We start from the raw sequence: 18583 nt of genomic DNA, 5'->3' as shown, positions 1-18583 counted from the left end.
ACAGTTATGACATGTCAATATTAGAGTTAGGTTCACTAGGTTTCAGGCTCTGTGTTAGCATACTTTATTGTTTGTAATTAGGATATTTCCACCCCATTTGTACCATATCTTATTACACTAAACACCTCAGAGTCCTTAGAATAAATATCTCTAGCCTTACCGATGCAGTTCTCGCTTTTTACTTCATACCCTGGAGGACAGATACATCTGAAGGATCCCTCCAAATTCTGACAGGTGCCAGGAGAACAAGAGCCAGGAAGAGCAACACATTCATTGGTATCTTTAAAGAAAAACAAGAGAAAAATGATTTCAATGAAAGGTAACTACTGTAGATGTATCATTTCTCTGCAAAATGTTATCTTACTAACGCAAGTCATGCCCTTTTATCAACATGGGCACCGTGGACACATATGCCCTTACATATTCTTTGGAAATTTTGAAAATTTTAATAGGCAAGAAATTACTTGAACTTTTTTTAAATTTGCATTGAGAAACAAAAACACTTCACACTTTGTGTCCATTCTTCGAAGTCATTCCCAACTGTTGGCTTCTACCTTATCCAATATTTTGCTTCTCTTATCTTAGTCATGGAATCAGATAATGAAATGAAATATGGATGACTTCCCAAATTGCTGCTTAAGAGTGGCATTCATATTTTATTTTACAAAGAAAAAATTCATTGTTAAGGTACTCACCAATACAGTTTTTGCCATCTGAAGTAAGTTCATAACCTTCATTACATAAACACTTGAAGGAGCCAATTTCATTGAAGCACCGCCCATTTCTACAAACTTGACCAAAAAAGGAGCTGCACTCATCTATGTCTGTAAGCAAACAGGAGTAACTTTTAAGAGTAAGGTCTTACATGAATGTTGTGCCACAAGTTTCAGAAAGACACAACTTTCTAACATGTATTGGTAAACACTTATTAAACCTTACAATAGCTCCTCTCATAAGGATCACAGGACTGTAAAGTCACATACACCAATATGCTATTTTACCACAAAGATATCATTTATGATATCAACAGACCTCATACATTTACAAGCAGATAAAAGCTGAAGACTTAATGCGAAGCTTTTCATTCTTTCTAGTTGAAAAAGCATTTCTCTTCGACAGGGAAGAGGATCTAAAGATTTAATGTGATTGCTTAGTTTGTAGAGGACTTTTTCTTGGAGATAAGCTAACAGTATCAAAGGACAAATAAGCAAGCATATCAAACAAAAAAATCAGTTAATCTAGAGCTTCTAGTATTAGGAAAAGAAAAATTTAAAAAAGAAAAATCCCAAATTGTTCAATAAATATTAGGGTTAGTTGCATTTGGGTAGTTTTCCAAGTCATTTGAAAACGGTATTTTTTATCATAGCTATGCCACATCTTTAGCTATTTTTGGCTGTACTAAGAATTTTATGAAATTACAGACAAGAAGGTGGCTACTGATTAAAAAGGTCCAATGGAGTATTAAAATGTACCCTAATAGAAGTTTCAAAATAAAGAAAGGCACATGTGTTGAATTTAAGTAGGTGGACTTGAGCTGTGATGATGTCATATTGGTGGAAAGCCCGAGTTATTTCTATATACTCACTGACAACAAGATTTTCATTTCTATTTTACTATATCCTTTGCTAACTTACCCTATATCCCAAATAAATTGTTTGAATAACTTGTAGTGGTAAAGGCTAAAATCCATATCGGAGGCAGTATTATTTTACACTGAAATTCATAGTGATCAGAAATTAAGGAAGTTTTTGAGGGCTAACTTGGAAATTTAGTCACCCTGCATTGTTTTTGGGGAAAATTTTTTCTAGATTCAAAGACTGACTGAAATGAAATTTCAAGATACAAATGTTTATAATTTGAAAAATGCCAATACCTGAATACATTTAAAATGGATAACAAAAATAATTGTAATTATATTAAAACAATAAATAGGCCTAACTTCAATCCCATTTTTGGGACAAAATTAAGCTCCAATCATAAGGCAGTCCTATATCATTTACTACTATCCTGCTTAACCTTTTGTCAGAAACAACTTACTAGTTGAACTCAATGCAGAAGACTATTGTGATTCTGATTAGCTAGAACTTAGCTAATGTTAACTTCTATCTTTTACTGTACACTTACAATTTTTATAATACAAATACCTATTCCTTAGTAACATCTTTATTTCAGTATATTGTGTGGCAATAAGACAGAAGTAGTACAGGACTAACTGAAAAGCTTACCCAGGCAATCATTGTTATGAGTGAGTTCAAATCCAGGATAGCAGAGACAGTTGTAGGAACCAACAGTGTTTTTGCAGGTTCCATTTCCACAAGGATGCCGCTCACACTCATCAACATCTACAGAGAAACAGTTTCACAAAGAAATTTTTTTAATTTGGAAAAAAAATAGCCTAGTTAAAATACTATTCTAAAAAAAGACTTTTTTTTTAGTTTGATTTTGGGCCACACCAGGTAGTACTCAAGACTTACTCCTGGTGGGATTTGGGGACCACATGAGATATAGGATGCTAGAGATTGAACCCAGGACAGACACATGCAAGGCAAATGCTTCTGAAAATAGATTTTATTAGTTAAAACGCAAAAGTAGACATCTACTTTTCAAAAGCTTGGTAGAAAAGTGTGTGTGTGGGGGGTCTGTGTGGTTGTGTGTGTGTGTGTGTGTGTGTGTGTGTGTGTGTGTGGTGTTCCTTTCAATCTTGTCTCTCTTAGCAGTCACTTGTAATTGAAAATGCTTTTCATAGTGGGAACAGAGAGGATAAAGGGGTATACTCAATCCCACATAAGCCAGAGTGTTCCCGAATGTATGCTCAGCATGTGAAAGTTGGCCAGGGGTGAGGGAGTGAGGGATTAAAGAACATACTGAGGTTTGCCATTACTTGCCAATTTTACATTGAAGAAAACCTTGAAAATTTTAACATAGCCAATTTGGGTAAGATATTTCTGACAAAGACATGTTAGAAACTTATGGCAAGAGACAGACTGTTATCACTCCAAAGTTTCAGCTCTCAGCTCTTCTTGTGATTCAGATTTCTTCTTACCCATGCACATGGTCTGGTCCTGAGAAGCCTTGAAGCCATTGTGGCAGATGCACTGGTAACTTCCTTGCAAATCGACACAAAGGCCGTGACTGCAAACATTAGGAATTTCTAAACATTCATTGCGATCTGAAACAGAAAAGAAATAAAGCACATATTCCACATAATCTGATATTTATTAAGATCCCTTTATTTCTTCATAGGCATGTTTCTATAACCTGCTATTAATAATGACAGACAGGTTGAAAATGAACTGTAAAAACAACTGAATCAAAATAAGAAAGGCTTTAAAGTCTGCAATTTCTGTTTTAAAAAAAATGATGCGATATTTATCTAGATCGTACAATTTTATTTTAGACTTAATACCAGGAAAGATCATTGACAGACTCCCCTTTTCCAAAAAAATGATCTAAATGATATGGTGAAATAGTTTCAATATGAATGGGTAGGTTTACTTAAAAAATCTTCTCAAAATCAGTTTTGAAAAACATACTTTGACTATAAAACAATGACAATTTTTTAGTGTAGAAAACCTAAAGATTACTGTGCTCAGTGCTAAAGACCAAGTCAGTGTCTTACCTACACAGGCCCCATTGGGTGATAGTTTGAAACCTGAAGCACATTCACAGCGGTAGCTGCCAGGACTATTGATACAGTCTGCGTTGCGCTGACAGAGATTATCGCCATTGCTGCATTCATCAATATCTGAAAAAGCAACAATATTATTTTAAAATTGACATTGTATTAGTATTATACCTAACCAATACTTAACCAATTGGGTTAAATATATAGGGTTTCACAGAACTCTTAATCTCTGTAAAAGAAAAGGGATTAATCAGAAGAATGTCTAAAAAAACCCAATTATTTTAGGTTCATCTTCTAAAGATGACCCTGGCCAGCCAGTGTGGAGGCTGTTGGCAGAAGGGTTAAAATATTCAACTTAAAGAAAAAAGAGAAAAATCCATTATTTTACCAAATATTTTTGGATAAAAGATATGCAAGTATCAATCAGATTACCTTCACAGACAAGGAGCAGGTCATTGTAACTGAATCCTGTAGGACATTCACAGCGAAAACTACCAATCTGGTTAATGCACACACCATTCGCACAAATTCCCGGAATCTCTTTACATTCATCTATGTCTGAAAATGAACAGATTTGGTCAAATGTAAGTCTTTGCCTAATGTATTTATTGTAACCCCCTGAATAATACATTATATACAGTGGAAAGCAAAAACCTACACTGTCGAAAAAGCAATTCTATAGAGATATGAACGACATTGAGCTTCATGAAAACATAAACCATGAAATAAATTTTCTTAATACTGTAGAAAGAAACTTAAATAACCAATCAAATATATTGAGTAACTATATGTAACTCAGAAAGAAAGGGATAGTCAGAATAACATAAAAATATGCACATAAAATACACAACTAGAGGTTTAAATGTCATGTAATAGATTCATGAGTCTGGAAATTTGACCAAAATTCTGAGCTTGAGTATGAAATATTTAGGTAAGTCATCTAACTATCAGAACTTATTGGCAGTCCACCAGCTGAGCGCATGTCAATTCGAGTTCCATCCCAACTCCCTGGCACCATAGCACCAGGAACACACTGCCCTAAAAAGCCCGTAAAATATGTCAACAGAGGTGGACTAAACCTGCACTAGATGGGTGGAGCTGCTCCCCACCAGCTATGCACATGTCAAGGCAGGTGCCATCCTGATGCACTGCTGGTGCTAGGACCCAAACGACTCTTAAGAGCCCACAGAAAGCATGTCAATGGAAAGAGAGATGAACCCCTCACCCCCACGACACACACAAAGTACAGAACCAGAGGAGCCTGGCTACTTCACTCCACTATGTGGGTGAGGACTTCTCCTCAATGAACCTCATAACATGTAGAAAACACCACACTACCAGTGTGAAAATGGGGAAACAATGTAGGCCTCCACTATGCATAGAGAATAAAGATCCCCAGCCTATCCTGAAAAAATAATACCATCATAACATGCCATGAGAATCTCCAAGCATTATATTTCATTTTTGCTTAACAATGTAGTGGGACCAGATTATTATATTTTACAATAATTTAAACTTTAAAAACACTGATTAGATTTTATAAAAGGTAACAAAATATGTATCAAAAGAAAAAACTCTGGAAAACTCACCAACAGCTTTTCCTGTGTGAATGTCAAATGTGAATCCAGGAATATTTCCACATATGGATTTAAAGTCAGCTTTAATAAATAAACAAGCACATTAGTAAAACTTACAAACATCTCCAAAATAACATTTTATAAGTACTGCATTAATAAACAATATCTCATTCTTCTCTTTTCTTTTTTTTCTTTTTTGATTTTTGGCCACACCCAGTGATGCTCAGGGGTTACTCCTGGTTATGCGCTCAGAAATCGCTCCTGGCTTGGTGGACCATATGGGACACAAGGGGATTGAACTGCTATCCTCCTAGAAATATCTTATTGTTTTAATTTCTTATACTTATTTGAGAACAATTCTAGCTTTGTTAGGAGTGGATCTAGGCATTCTTTTACTATCAGCATCATCCCCATCAATACTTACAGGTCTCAGTAGACAATGTATCTGAGTATAAGATTTAAAATATCTACTTAGGCATTTGTTTATTTATTTATTTTTGGGGCCACAGTTGGTGATGCTCAGGGGTTATTCTTGACTCTATACTCAGGAATTACTCCCTGAACTGCTCAGGAGACCATATGGGATGCTGGGGATTAAGCCCAAGACAAATGATCTGTTATATTATTGCTTCAACTTCTATTTATTCCTTTTTATCTATTTAGTTTTGGTCCTTGTACACACTAGGCTTTGTTCAGGATTTACTTTTAGGTTTGTATTTGAGAGGACCACATAGAGTGCCAGGATCAAATGCAGTTTAGGATGTGCAAGGCAAGAACCTACTCATTGTATAATTGTTATGCCTGGTGTTTATTTATATAAAATATTGTATATGAATATATATAATTTTATAAAATTAAAAATTAATTAAAATTTTATTAAATTTTTTATTTTATTGGCCATAGAGATAGCATGGAGGTAAGGCATTTGCCTTGCATGCAGAAGGTCGGTGGTTCGAATCCTGGCATCCAATATAGTCCCCTGAGCCTTTCAGGAGCAATTTCTCTAGAGCCAGGAGTAACCCCTGAGCGCTGCCTGGTGTGACCAAAATAAAATTTTTTTATTTTAGGGATGGATTGATAGTACTGTATGTAGGGTGTTTGCCATGCATGTGGCCAACCTGTATTAATCCCTGACATCCCATATGGTTTCCTGAAAACCGCCAGGAATGCAGTTACTGAGTTCAGAGCTAGGAGTAACCTCTGCTTATTGCTGGGTGTGGCCCCTCAAAAATTATAAACCAGCACCCTGGTTTATAAAACTATTCATGGCATAAAACTATTCAAGCATAAAACATTCTAGCACTACACTCTTTTTTTTTTTTTTGTTTTTGGGCCACACCCCGCATTGCTCAGGGGTTACTCCTGGCTGTCTGCTCAGAAATAGCTCCTGGCAGGCACAGGGGACCATATGGGACACCGGGATTCGAACCAACCACCTTTGGTCCTGGATCGGCTGCTTGCAAGGCAGACGCCGCTGTGCTATCTCTCCGGGCCCTAGCACTACACTCTTTGTTTTTTTTTTTTTTTTTTTTTTTCGGGCCACACCCGTTTGATGCTCAGGGGTTATTCCTGGCTAAGCGCTCCGAAATTGCCCCTGGCTTGGGGGGACCATATGGGACGCTGGGGAATCGAACTGTGGTCCTTTCCTTGGCTAGCGCTCGCAAGGCAGACACCTTGCCTCTAGCGCCACCTCACCGGCCCCAGCACTACACTCTTAACCTGAGAGTCCACTTCCTTCCACTATTGTCCCAGTGTTAGCCCCACCACCACGGTATGCTTTCTACATTCTTAGTTTTTGTTGTCTTCGGGTATTTGTTATTTACATACTATGTTTATTTATGCCTTGCATTGGGAAAGATAATTTTGTGTCTTTCCCTTTCCTAATGACCAATTTTGCTCAGCAGAATACTTTCCAGAGTCATACAAAAAGGAGCAAATTGCATGATTTTGTCTTTTTTTTTTTTTTTAAATAAATTCCATTAAAAGTATTCCACACTTTTTTTTTGTAAATCAGTCATCTGTTCTTAGATACTTGGATTGTTTCCATATTATGAGTATTGTGAATAGAACCACAATGAATATAGGAATGAAAATATATTTTCTGAACAAAGTTTTTGACCCCTGGGACAGATGTCAAGAAGCAAAATTTCTGGGTCATATGGAAGCTCAATTTCTAGTTTTTAAATAGGTGTCCATGCTGTATTCCAAAAGTGCTAGCCTTATTGACATTCATACCATCAATGGATTAGGGTCCCTCTTTTCTAAAGCACCCCAACAATACTGGCTGTGTTTTGCTCTTCGTGATGTAGAACTGATGAGTTAGTTAGATATTTAAGTTCTTTTCTTATTTAGATATGCAGAGCTTTAAGAAGTCTAATGATTCTGTTTGGTAGATTTTTAAAACTTTATTGATTGATTGATTGGTTTTTGGGCCACATCCAGTGGCACTCAGGGGTTACTCCTGGCTCTGAACTCAGAAATCGCCTCTGGCAGGCTGGGGGACAAAATGGGATGCCAGGAATCGAACTTGGGTCCATACATGGTTGGCCGCGTGCAAGACAAATGCCCTACCACTGTGCTATCTATCCAGTCCCTGTTTTGGTAGACTAAGACATCAGTTTACAGTACACATTCAAAAGTGGATCAGGAATTGTACAAAGGCGTAAATATGGAAAACTATTTTTATAAAGACAAGGTAGTCTAACATAAATAATAATTTAGACACAAAATTTTTAAACAAAATGTCATCACTGAGAGATGAAATGTAAGGTATCAAAAATAAAAGTATGAAAATAAGAAAGTTGTAATTATTATTCCAACCCATAATTCATCAAACCAATAGAGATTTTTACTTCCTATGAAGCAGATTGCTTCTGATGAACTACAAAAGTGAGTCAAGCTGATGAAAACAGTATGTGAGACTTATTATATAATTCATCTAACAGTATAAAACAGGATACAGAATATAGGAAGAAGAACATAGTATTTGCTTAATTAATGGTTTCTAATAGTGTAGAATATGTGACTTGTAATTTGTACATATGATCCCATTTAATAGTTATAGTTACATAAGAATTAATCACCATTTTCATTTATATTTGATAAATTACTTTGATTTTGATGAATCAGATAAATTAGAAGGACAAGCTACTTAAGGTCAGATATAAAAAGGCAATTTACTTTAAATACAGACTCATCTCTTAAACTTAAACCCATGACTTTTTCTCACAAAAAGAATATCACTTAATCTCCCAAAGTAGTCATCTTTAATTTCTAATTTATGACATCTTAGTGAATAATAAAAAGTATTTCTATATATATAAAATGAAATAAAACTATGCAAGGTATTTGGGGCTGGTGAGGTGGCGCTAGAGGTAAGGTGTCTGCCTTGCAAGCGCTAGCCAAGGAAGGACTGCAGTTCGAGTCCCATATGGTCCCCCAAAGTCAGAGGAAATTTCTGGGCACTTAGCCAGGAGTAACCCCTGAGCATCAAACGGGTGTGGCTGAAAAAAAACTATGCAATATATAAACAAGAAAATTCCCTTCTCCACTGGCTCCACACCATTGATAAAGCATCCATGGGTCAATTTATTAAATCATCACATTAAAAAAGTTTAATGTATACACAGTCATATATGTATAACTTAAGTCACACTTAAGTTAATCCTTAAGTTTGAATTTAATATCATGGCTAATGAAGATTTTTGGGAAGTCCAAGTTTAAATAAAGTTACATAAATGGTAGGCTAATTATTCAGACAAGAGTTAAGTTTACATAGTGAAGTTCATAGTTCTTGTAAAAAAAGCAATTATTTTATAAATGGTGACCCTAATGCTTTTAAAATTAAGGAATAATTTGCAGAATTTTAATTAGAAATTACATTTTAAATAATCTAATAAATTTATTTTCCAAATCACTGATTCTACTTAAGATTTGAGGGTGAACAGTGTCTAACCTGGTAGCACATAATGCAAGGTGGAGCCAACCTTGGTAAGGACACGCTTCCATTTCAGGGAATACTAAGATGCACACTTATGCTCACTAAACATGGAGCAACTCAGGCCTGGCTATCAAATTAACATGCTTATCTTTGGGATGTAGGAGAAAACCCACAAAGACAAATGGTAATAGGGGGAAATTCTACATAGTGGTCCAATGAGGGAGCAGATGTTTTCCTCCTAATCAAAATTAGGACACAATAATGAACAAAATGACATAACAATCTGCTATACTGTAAGGAAACTAATATACAATCACTATTTCTTAATTGTCCTTTGGTTCAACTGTTAGCATTTATAGATATTTAGAGTAAAGATCATTATGCTCCTCTACCAAGACAAAAAGAAAATAATGGTCAGTCACTTCCCAGGTAATCTGGTCTAGACTTTAGTCACATCATAGAGAGATCTGAGTTATTTTTAATTGGCCTTTGCTTATCTAAGTTTGATAATTCCATTTGTCTTTGTGTTCTAACAAACAATATGAAGTAAATCTGTTTGTGCCTGCAAAGGGGCAGGGTATCATGGTGAATAGAAAACTGGGGACATTAGTGAAGGAAAAGATACAATGCTGGTGGGATTGTTGTTTGAACATTTAATGCCTGAAACAACAATATTATAATCTGTATGATGATTGTGAACAACTCGATAAGTAATGGTGTAAAGTAAAAATTAAAAAAGAACAAAAACTTAAAACTATATTAAAAAAGATGGCAAATATTAAAAATTTTCTCTATATGCTTTTGTCAGGGAATATCAATTCATTAGATGGGATGTCACCTTACACCAGTGAGACTGATACATATCATAAAGGGTTGGTGGGATATGGGGAAAAGGGATCCCCATACACTACTGGTAGAAATGTTAACTGGTCCAGCCTTTATGGAAAACATACAGGCATTTACAAAAATACTAGGTATTAAGGATCCAAAAACACTATTCAGAAAACACATTTGCACTCACTCCTATGTTTATTGCAGTACTATTCACAATAACTAAAGTATGGAAACAACCCAAGTGTCCAAGAACAGATTAGTGGCAAAGAAATTGTGCATGATGGAATAATACTTGTCCCTACAAAAAGACAAAATTATACAATTTGCTGCTACCTGGATGGGTCTAGAGAATATTCTGCTGAATAAAATTACTCAGAGGAGAAAGAGGGACAGACACAGAATGATCCCTCATAGGAATATAATAAACACTGTAAGGAAGTAACAAATGTTTAAAAGCAACAAAGCTTGAGAACTGGTCTACAGAATTGAGATTACCACAGTGAGAGAAGAGGGTGCAATGATATGCAAGAGTTAGGATGAGGGGATAGTGGGACATTGATGGAGAGAGTGGGAGTGCAAGGAGCCTGAGAGGGGGACAATAATGGAAAGAAACAGAAGCTGTGGTGGAAGATGTGGTGCCAGAACGTTGTATGGATGACACCATATCATGAAACAGTATTGTAAATCATGATACCTAAAATAAAAAACATTAAAAAAATACTGATTCTTCTTCAGGTCATAAAGAAACCTAAATAGCAAAAAGTTTTTTTGTTTTTGGACACACACACCAAATGATGCCCAGGGATTACTCCTGTCTCTGCACTCAGGAACCACTCCTTGCAGGAAGGGGACTACATGTGATGTTGGGATGGAATCTAAGTCAGTCAAGTGTAAGACCGTGTTCTATATACTATTGCTCCAACTTAATGGGGAACACTTGTTAGTCAACTTTTTTGTTTCTGTATTATCCTTCAACTTTTTCTTTCTAGAGCATATAGTTTGTGAACAAATTATATTATGTAAAGAATAGTTCTTTTTCCTTTCCTAAATATTTCAGATCTATCAGGGAAAGAAAGCAGATGAGAAAAGGTTGTGTTTAGTAAGTTATACTTATAAATTTATGGATATATTTTAAATCACTGAACTAAGAAAATATACTGATCTTGATAGCATTTACATTACCAAAGTTCTTTAAATAAAGATACTACACCTTCTATATCTGATTTAACAATATAGAGCAGTTACTTAATATTTTTCTGAATAAATGCACAATTAATCAGGATGTTTTCAGACAATTAAAATGGAACAGTGGACACAAAAATCTTTAACTTTTTAGTGTTGGGGTTTATTTTCAGGATCTGCACTCTAAAGCCCCAGCTAAATTACAGGATACAATTCAATAGATATTTCAGAAATTTATGCTTGAATCATAAAAACAAACAACTTGGGAAATGGTTCTATAGGATGCTGCTATGTATTTAGTGACCAAGTAGCTCTGGTGGCTCATGCCTGTTTGCCTAGGTTAGACCATCACATGTGGCTGTTGTGGATGTGATCTTTGGCAAACAATGAATGATGAACTGTGTGCTTACCTGTTCCTGGTGTTGGGCATGGTTCACATGGTTTATTCCAGGCTTTGCCAACATTGTACGTGCAACAGCACATCCTTTTTGTCACATTAAAAGGCAGCTCATTTTCACATGTGGTTCCATTATAGCTTCTGTAGCAGAAGCTTTTTCTCATGTCTATTTATAGAAAAAGTACATCAGTCAGACTATCCTAGTAGCAGTAGCTGAAAAAGCAGCTTGCGCACCCTCAAATCCATGCTTTTGTAATGAACCCAGCACTCACAGAGTTCTTGACCATATGAAGGTATCTTGGAACAATTATTTAAAGCGAACATAAATTACTTTCTAGATTAACATTTCTCCAGCTTTTAAACAAGAGACTGTTTATATTTTTCTTTGGGAAACAAAGTTAATACCCACTGTTCTACATAAAAGCCTTTATTTTAAAAAATACTACGATTGTGGAACCGGAGAGATAGCACAGCGGCGTTTGCCTTGCAAGCAGCCGATCCAGGACCAAAGGTGGTTGGTTCAAATTCCAGTATCCCATATGGTCCCCCGTGTCTGCCAGGAGCTATTTCTGAGCAGACAGCCAGGAGTAACCCCTGAGCACCGCCGGGTGTGACCCAAAAACAAAAACAAAAACAAAAAACCAAAAAACAAAAAACAAAAAAAAAACTACGATTGAGTTAAATATGTTCTTATGTGTAATGATCATTTTCAAGCAATGAAAAAATAGGAGTATAAGAATATAATTGTAATATTTGCTGGAGTTATTTACTTTGGTCTTATGCTTTAAAAATGTAGCTAACATTTGAAAATACAAGACAGTCAGGGGTTTGTAAGACTTTGGATAAACTTGCTCTTTAATTAAGCATTGATTTCCAAATAATAATTCTAAACTTTGAATGCTGCTAGCATACAGCAACTGTGACTTATTGAACCCCAAGCCCAGCACCTACCCATGCAGTTGTGGCCTCCATTGACCTGCATGTACTCTGGTGGGCAAATGCACGTGTAGTTTCCCAAGGTATTGTAGCAGGTCCCAGGCCCACACACACCAGGGTGTGCGAAACACTCATCAATGTCTACAGCAAGCAAGAAATGATGCTGATTAATAAAATGGTTTTCCATGTATTTACACGTTATATCATTTAAACTTAATAATAGAAGCTAGAATATCATTTCCCAATTCCATATCTCACTCAAATTTAGAATTTAAAACATTTATACAGACAATAATGCCCCACATGGAAATTCATATGACACAATTTTTTTTAGGGTTGGAGTGGTAGGGCATTTGCCTTGCCTTACATGTGGTCGACCTGGGATAGATCTAGATTCGATTCCTGGCATCCCATAAAGTCCCCTGAGCCTGCCAGGAATGATTTTTGAGCAAAGAGCCAGGAGTAACCTCTGAGTGTCACCAGGAGTGGCCCCAAAACAAAAATAAAATCAAGTCAAAGCTAAAATTTATCAAAAAATTATTCCACAGTGCGAAAAGCAATTTAAATGGGTTCTATAACTTAAAATTGAAATTCCATAGTGCTCAAAAGAATTTTCATTAAATTCTGCTTTCTCCTGTCATTTAAACCAAAAAATGTTTCTTACCTGATTACAAATATGATTGTAGTTGGGTTTCAGTCATGTAAAAGAACACCCCCTTCACTGGTGCAACATTCCCACCACCAATGTACAAAATCTTCTTCCTCCCCACCCCACCCCTGACTGTACTCTATACAGGCTTTCCACTTCCTTGATTCATTCACATTGTTATGATATCCTCAGTGTAGTTATTTCTCTAACTTCTCTCACCACTCTTTGTGGTGGGCTACATGACGTGAGCTGTACCTTCTCTAAGGTTTATTGCAAAAATCTCTTTCATTTTTCTTAATACCCATAGATGAGTGAGACTATTCTGAGTCTATCTCTCTCCCTCTGACTTATTTCACTCAGCATAATAGATTCCAAGTATATCCATGTATAGGAAAATTTCATGACTTCACCTCTCCTGATGGCTGCATAATATTCCATTGTGTATATGTACTACAGTTTCTTTAGCCATTTATCTGTTGAAGGGCATCTTGGTTGTTTCCAGAGTCTGGCTATTGTAAATAGTGTGGCAACAAATAGAGGTGTGAGGAAGAGATTTTTGTATTGTGTTTTTGTGTTCCTAGGGTCTATCCCTAGGAGTAGTATAACTGGCTCGTATGGGAGCTCAATTTCCAGTAAACCAAATTTTCATGCCATCTTTAAATTCAATGCAGTTAGGAGAGCTCTTATCTTTATGGATCCTTTTAAATTAATACCAATTTGGAGATTCTAGAATTAGAACAGCTAGCTTATGATTTTCCTATTACATTATATTTCTTCCAGATGCAGTTATTTAACAAGTTCCAAATGAAAGACTTAATAGAAACAACAATTTTCATTATATGTATATGTAAAATGAAAAAGTAAGCTATTTGATGTTCATTTTTAGAAGCATCATTCATTTTACAAATAAACATGAGATTCTACTATATGGTAGAACATAGAACTATAATGATGAACATAATAGACAAGAGTTTACAAGTCCAATAGGGAGACAGGCTCCTAGAAGGATGATTTTAGCACAGATGTAAGTGGGAAGCTAAAAGCAAGAATAGGGTTTTCATCTTATAATTTTTTACTTTGTATCTTAATATGGGAAACTTGTTGAAATAGCTCAATGTTGGCACACAAACTTACCAATTTTATCTGCATTAGGCAATATTCTTACATATATTAGACTAATAGCTTATTTGATATTGAATGTGTTCACTCAAATTCCACTTACCCAGAGAGAAATAAGAAATACGGTATAGAAAATAAGCTGCAAGCCAATTTATTTAACCATCATATACATTAACATTATTGTGAAGAACCAATCCTTTACTGAGTCTTCTAAGGCTTTTACCAAGACTCCAACAGTAATTCTGCTTTAAACAGCACTTATAATTTTACAGTGTAAGCTGACCTCACCTTCACAGATGCGGGTTTCTTCACTGAGGTAGTAGCCTTGTGGGCATTCACATTGAAAGCTCCCAAAAGTGTTGATACAGTTCCCTCCCTGACAAAGGCCTGGCAACTCCTGGCACTCATCAATATCTGCAGATAGAGAGACAGCTCAAGTCAGACACATAATTATTATGCATAAACAGAGCCGTTATCAAGTTTTCAGCATTCAGACTTTCATGCCTCCGAGTGAATGTTTACTTAGATGGAAGGTCAGTTCTGACCATGAATTATTTGGGTTTTCTGTGGAGAACTTTTCTATAATCTAAGAACAAATGATTAAGGCCAGAGGTTAATAAAAAAAAAAGTTTCTCTACATAACAGACATCAAATCACTGTACTAGGTCAGACCTGCTCCCTTTACAAGCAGTTTATCTGGCAGACTGGAAACCTTATGTTAAACTTTTCAAAATCTAATCTGGTTGGCAATGTTTGAAATGAAAACGTTTTTACCTTGTTTAAGTCAGGGTGTGAATCAAGGTGTGCTCACCTTCTAAGATAATTGTGATGGGGTTAGGTCTGAAACCCTCACCTCCAGGACACAGGGTGTAATATTCAGCTACAGAACAAAGGAAAAGAGGAGATTTGACATGATGTCTGAGTGCTAGGACAACAAACAAGTAGTCAGCAATTGCCACACACCCTACGGCATGCATCTTCATTTTCTTTATAGCCCTTTTAAATATATTGAAAATTCTATTGTATTTTACTTGAACCATCATTAATTATAAAAACAGTAAAATAATGCTAGTACTTTGTTTTTAACAAAATAAAAGCTCCTTTGTAAGAAAACTGTATCACAATTCTTTTGGCTTGTAAATAAATGTGCAAGTATCAGACAATTCCAGTTTTGTCTCTGTCATATGCTTCCATTTAAGACAGAAAAAAGTTGACTTCAGGAACATAACACGTCTGTGAACCAGAACTAAAACAACATCTGAGAGGCACCAGGAATAACCTTTATCTGTGATACCGGATATTCATATAGGATTGTGGTTAACAACTAATTTCTTTTTTTATCATCACATGAAAAACAATAAAAGGCAAGAATTTAAATTCTTTTGTATAAAGTACTCCTGGCTTTTGAAAGTAGTTCATTTTCCAAAATTATGGGGTCCCTCCTTTTCTCCCCTCCCTAGCACAAGAAGAAAATGATGACTTAGTCCTTAGCAGCCCGAGATTATTCCCATTCTCTTCAGCTCCATACTCACTGCTATTGACTGGGGGGCATGTCTCACAGGGGTTCCCCCAGGCCTTTCCCAGAGAGCAGCAGCAGGAAGAGCGGCTGACGCCCACCCCAATCTCAGTGTTGCAGGACAGACTCCCGTCACCTCGAGGTCCAAACTTCAGGTAGCAGTTGCCAACACGGTTGTCTAAGAGCGAAACAAGAGCTTAAAACATGTCTTTTATAGAGTAAAATGATAAACACTCAAATGATGAAATTTCAATTCTGTGTAAGTAATAGAAAAAGCTTATTTACATCCTTACACAAAACAATCTCTTGCCTAAAACCTCTGAAAGATCAAATTGCAGGAACTCAACTAATAATGGCAGACTTTCCTATGGTTAGAAATTTATATCAAGCATAAAACCAGGCAGTAATAAGAGATAACTCAAATTGGCTCTCTTAGAGTAGGAATGTGAGGCCTTTTTTTTTTAAAAAATATATATATACATGTATATATATAAAATATATATATATATATGTACACATATATAACCATTCTATCTTGAGTTTCTGAGTAATGGAAAGACATACATAAAGTGATATATCATACCAAGAGACATAATGGGAACCCCAGCACTTTCCTCCACTTTATCTCCATTCTCCCATGGTTTCACATAGACAGGCACTGTGAGTTTTGCAGGTTGAGGACAGTGGCTTGTAACCACTGCGATATAACAATTGTACTATTCCTCCAGACTCCAAGTCTTTTGCATTTTCATATAAAACATATTTTTGGAGGGCTTTCCTCCCTTCCTGGGGCAGGATTTTCAGCCGGCATGGGCTGGCTCCTGGCAGACCTCCGTATGTGCCAGGGGCCACTTGGCCCGGCCTAGGGTAGGGGGGCCCGGACCTGGGTCACCCGACCCCCCTCTCCCCCTTTCCTCCGGATCTCCAGGTAGGTTTCTGGGAGGACCTGATGGGGCACCCTGGGTTTTCCCCACTCCCAGGCCAGCTGCGGAGATTGGCCTAGGGTGGGTCTTGAGCTCTGGTCCTTGGGGCCTGGGAGGGCTTTCCTCCCTTCCTGGGGCAGGATTTTCAGCCAGCATGGGCTGGCTCCTGGCAGACCTCCGTATGTGCCAGGGGCCACTTGGCCCGGCCTAGGGTAGGGGGGCCCGGACCTGGGTCACCCGACCCCCCTCTCCCCCTTTCCTCCGGATCTCCAGGTGGGTTTCTGGGAGGACCTGATGGGGCACCCTGGGTTTTCCCCACTCCCAGGCCAGCTGCGGAGATTGGCCTAGGGTGGGTCTTGAGCTCTGGTCCTTGGGGCCTGGGAGGGCTTTCCTCCCTTCCTGGGGCAGGATTTTCAGCCGGCATGGGCTGGCTCCTGGCAGACCTCCGTATGTGCCAGGGGCCACTTGGCCCGGCCTAGGGTAGGGGGGCCCGGACCTGGGTCACCCGACCCCCCTCTCCCCCTTTCCTCCGGATCTCCAGGTGGGTTTCTGGGAGGACCTGATGGGGCACCCTGGGTTTTCCCCACTCCCAGGCCAGCTGCGGAGATTGGCCTAGGGTGGGTCTTGAGCTCTGGTCCTTGGGGCCTGGGAGGGCTTTCCTCCCTTCCTGGGGCAGGATTTTCAGCCGGCATGGGCTGGCTCCTGGCAGACCTCCGTATGTGCCAGGGGCCACTTGGCCCGGCCTAGGGTAGGCGGGCCCGGACCTGGGTCACCCGACCCCCCTCTCCCCCTTTCCTCTGGATCTCCAGGTGGGTTTCTGGGAGGACCTGATGGGGCACCCTGGGTTTTCCCCACTCCCAGGCCAGCTGCGGAGATTGGCCTAGGGTGGGTCTTGAGCTCTGGTCCTTGGGGCCTGGGAGGGCTTTCCTCCCTTCCTGGGGCAGGATTTTCAGCCGGCATGGGCTGGCTCCTGGCAGACCTCCGTATGTGCCAGGGGCCACTTGGCCCGGCCTAGGGTAGGGGGGCCCGGACCTGGGTCACCCGACCCCCCTCTCCCCCTTTCCTCCGGATCTCCAGGTGGGTTTCTGGGAGGACCTGATGGGGCACCCTGGGTTTTCCCCACTCTCAGGCCAGCTGCGAGATTGGCCTTGGTTGGGGCTTGAGCTCCTGAGATTGGCTTGGGGGGTGGTGTTTGATCTGTTGGGTGGCAGATAGTTTTCAGTTATACTCAGGCTATCACTGGCAATTTCATACTAGTCTACATGATGTAAACCGCGCGGGGGCACTAGCCCCCGCGCGAACGCATTCTCCTCCCAACCATCAGTACCCCCGATTTACCCTTCTTAACTTCAATAATACACAGTTCTAATCTCAGACCAAAGACATACAGTGGATCTAACAATCCCAGAACTATTTAGAATGACATAAATTGCACACATATATCTTTTGAATATTTTATGTATATTTTCTTTAACAGCTGTAACTCTCTCTATATTCTTCTACCATGGTGTTTCTATCCACTTTTCATCTTTTCTTTTCTTTGTAAGCTGTTCAATAAGGATTGTTGGTGGAACTGTCCCTCAGTTTAATGCCTATGATTGAACTATGTCATGGAAATTGCTGGTCTTGTTCCTATTGCCTCCAGATGCACCAATAACGCTTCATGGCATTGATCCTTCTTTGCATAGACACATTAAAATAGGAAAACACTATACCTACAGATAAGTTCTTATCTAATAAATCTCAGTACAATGTACCTTACACCCTGAACATTGATATAATGCCCTGGCACAGGCCTCTGAAGAATGGGCATCCTCCATTCCCGCCAGAACCAGGCAAGCTATCTACGAAACATCCAAGGTCTTTTATAGCAACAGCTGGAAGC

The 18583-nt window shown here is 38.3% G+C and overlaps 1 protein-coding gene across 1 annotated transcript in view; it reads right to left on the bottom strand.

The window, feature by feature from the left end:
* Positions 1 to 18583, bottom strand: part of FBN2 (fibrillin 2) — a 287333-nt gene that overhangs the window by 41906 nt on the left and 226844 nt on the right. Inside the window, exons 37-48 of the mRNA XM_049786704.1 lie at positions 15792 to 15953; positions 15071 to 15139; positions 14548 to 14673; positions 12507 to 12632; positions 11569 to 11721; positions 5215 to 5283; positions 4058 to 4183; positions 3620 to 3745; positions 3044 to 3169; positions 2226 to 2342; positions 696 to 824; positions 161 to 280 (exon numbers count right to left, since the gene is read on the bottom strand). Coding sequence (XP_049642661.1) covers positions 161 to 280; positions 696 to 824; positions 2226 to 2342; positions 3044 to 3169; positions 3620 to 3745; positions 4058 to 4183; positions 5215 to 5283; positions 11569 to 11721; positions 12507 to 12632; positions 14548 to 14673; positions 15071 to 15139; positions 15792 to 15953 — 1449 coding nt within the window. The remainder of the gene's footprint in view (positions 1 to 160; positions 281 to 695; positions 825 to 2225; positions 2343 to 3043; positions 3170 to 3619; positions 3746 to 4057; positions 4184 to 5214; positions 5284 to 11568; positions 11722 to 12506; positions 12633 to 14547; positions 14674 to 15070; positions 15140 to 15791; positions 15954 to 18583) is intronic.

This window comes from Suncus etruscus, chromosome 14 (genome assembly GCF_024139225.1).
Source record: "Suncus etruscus isolate mSunEtr1 chromosome 14, mSunEtr1.pri.cur, whole genome shotgun sequence".
Lineage (NCBI taxonomy): Eukaryota > Metazoa > Chordata > Mammalia > Eulipotyphla > Soricidae > Suncus > Suncus etruscus.
Note: the sequence above shows the minus strand (reverse complement) of the source record. Positions and strands in the feature narration are given on the sequence as shown.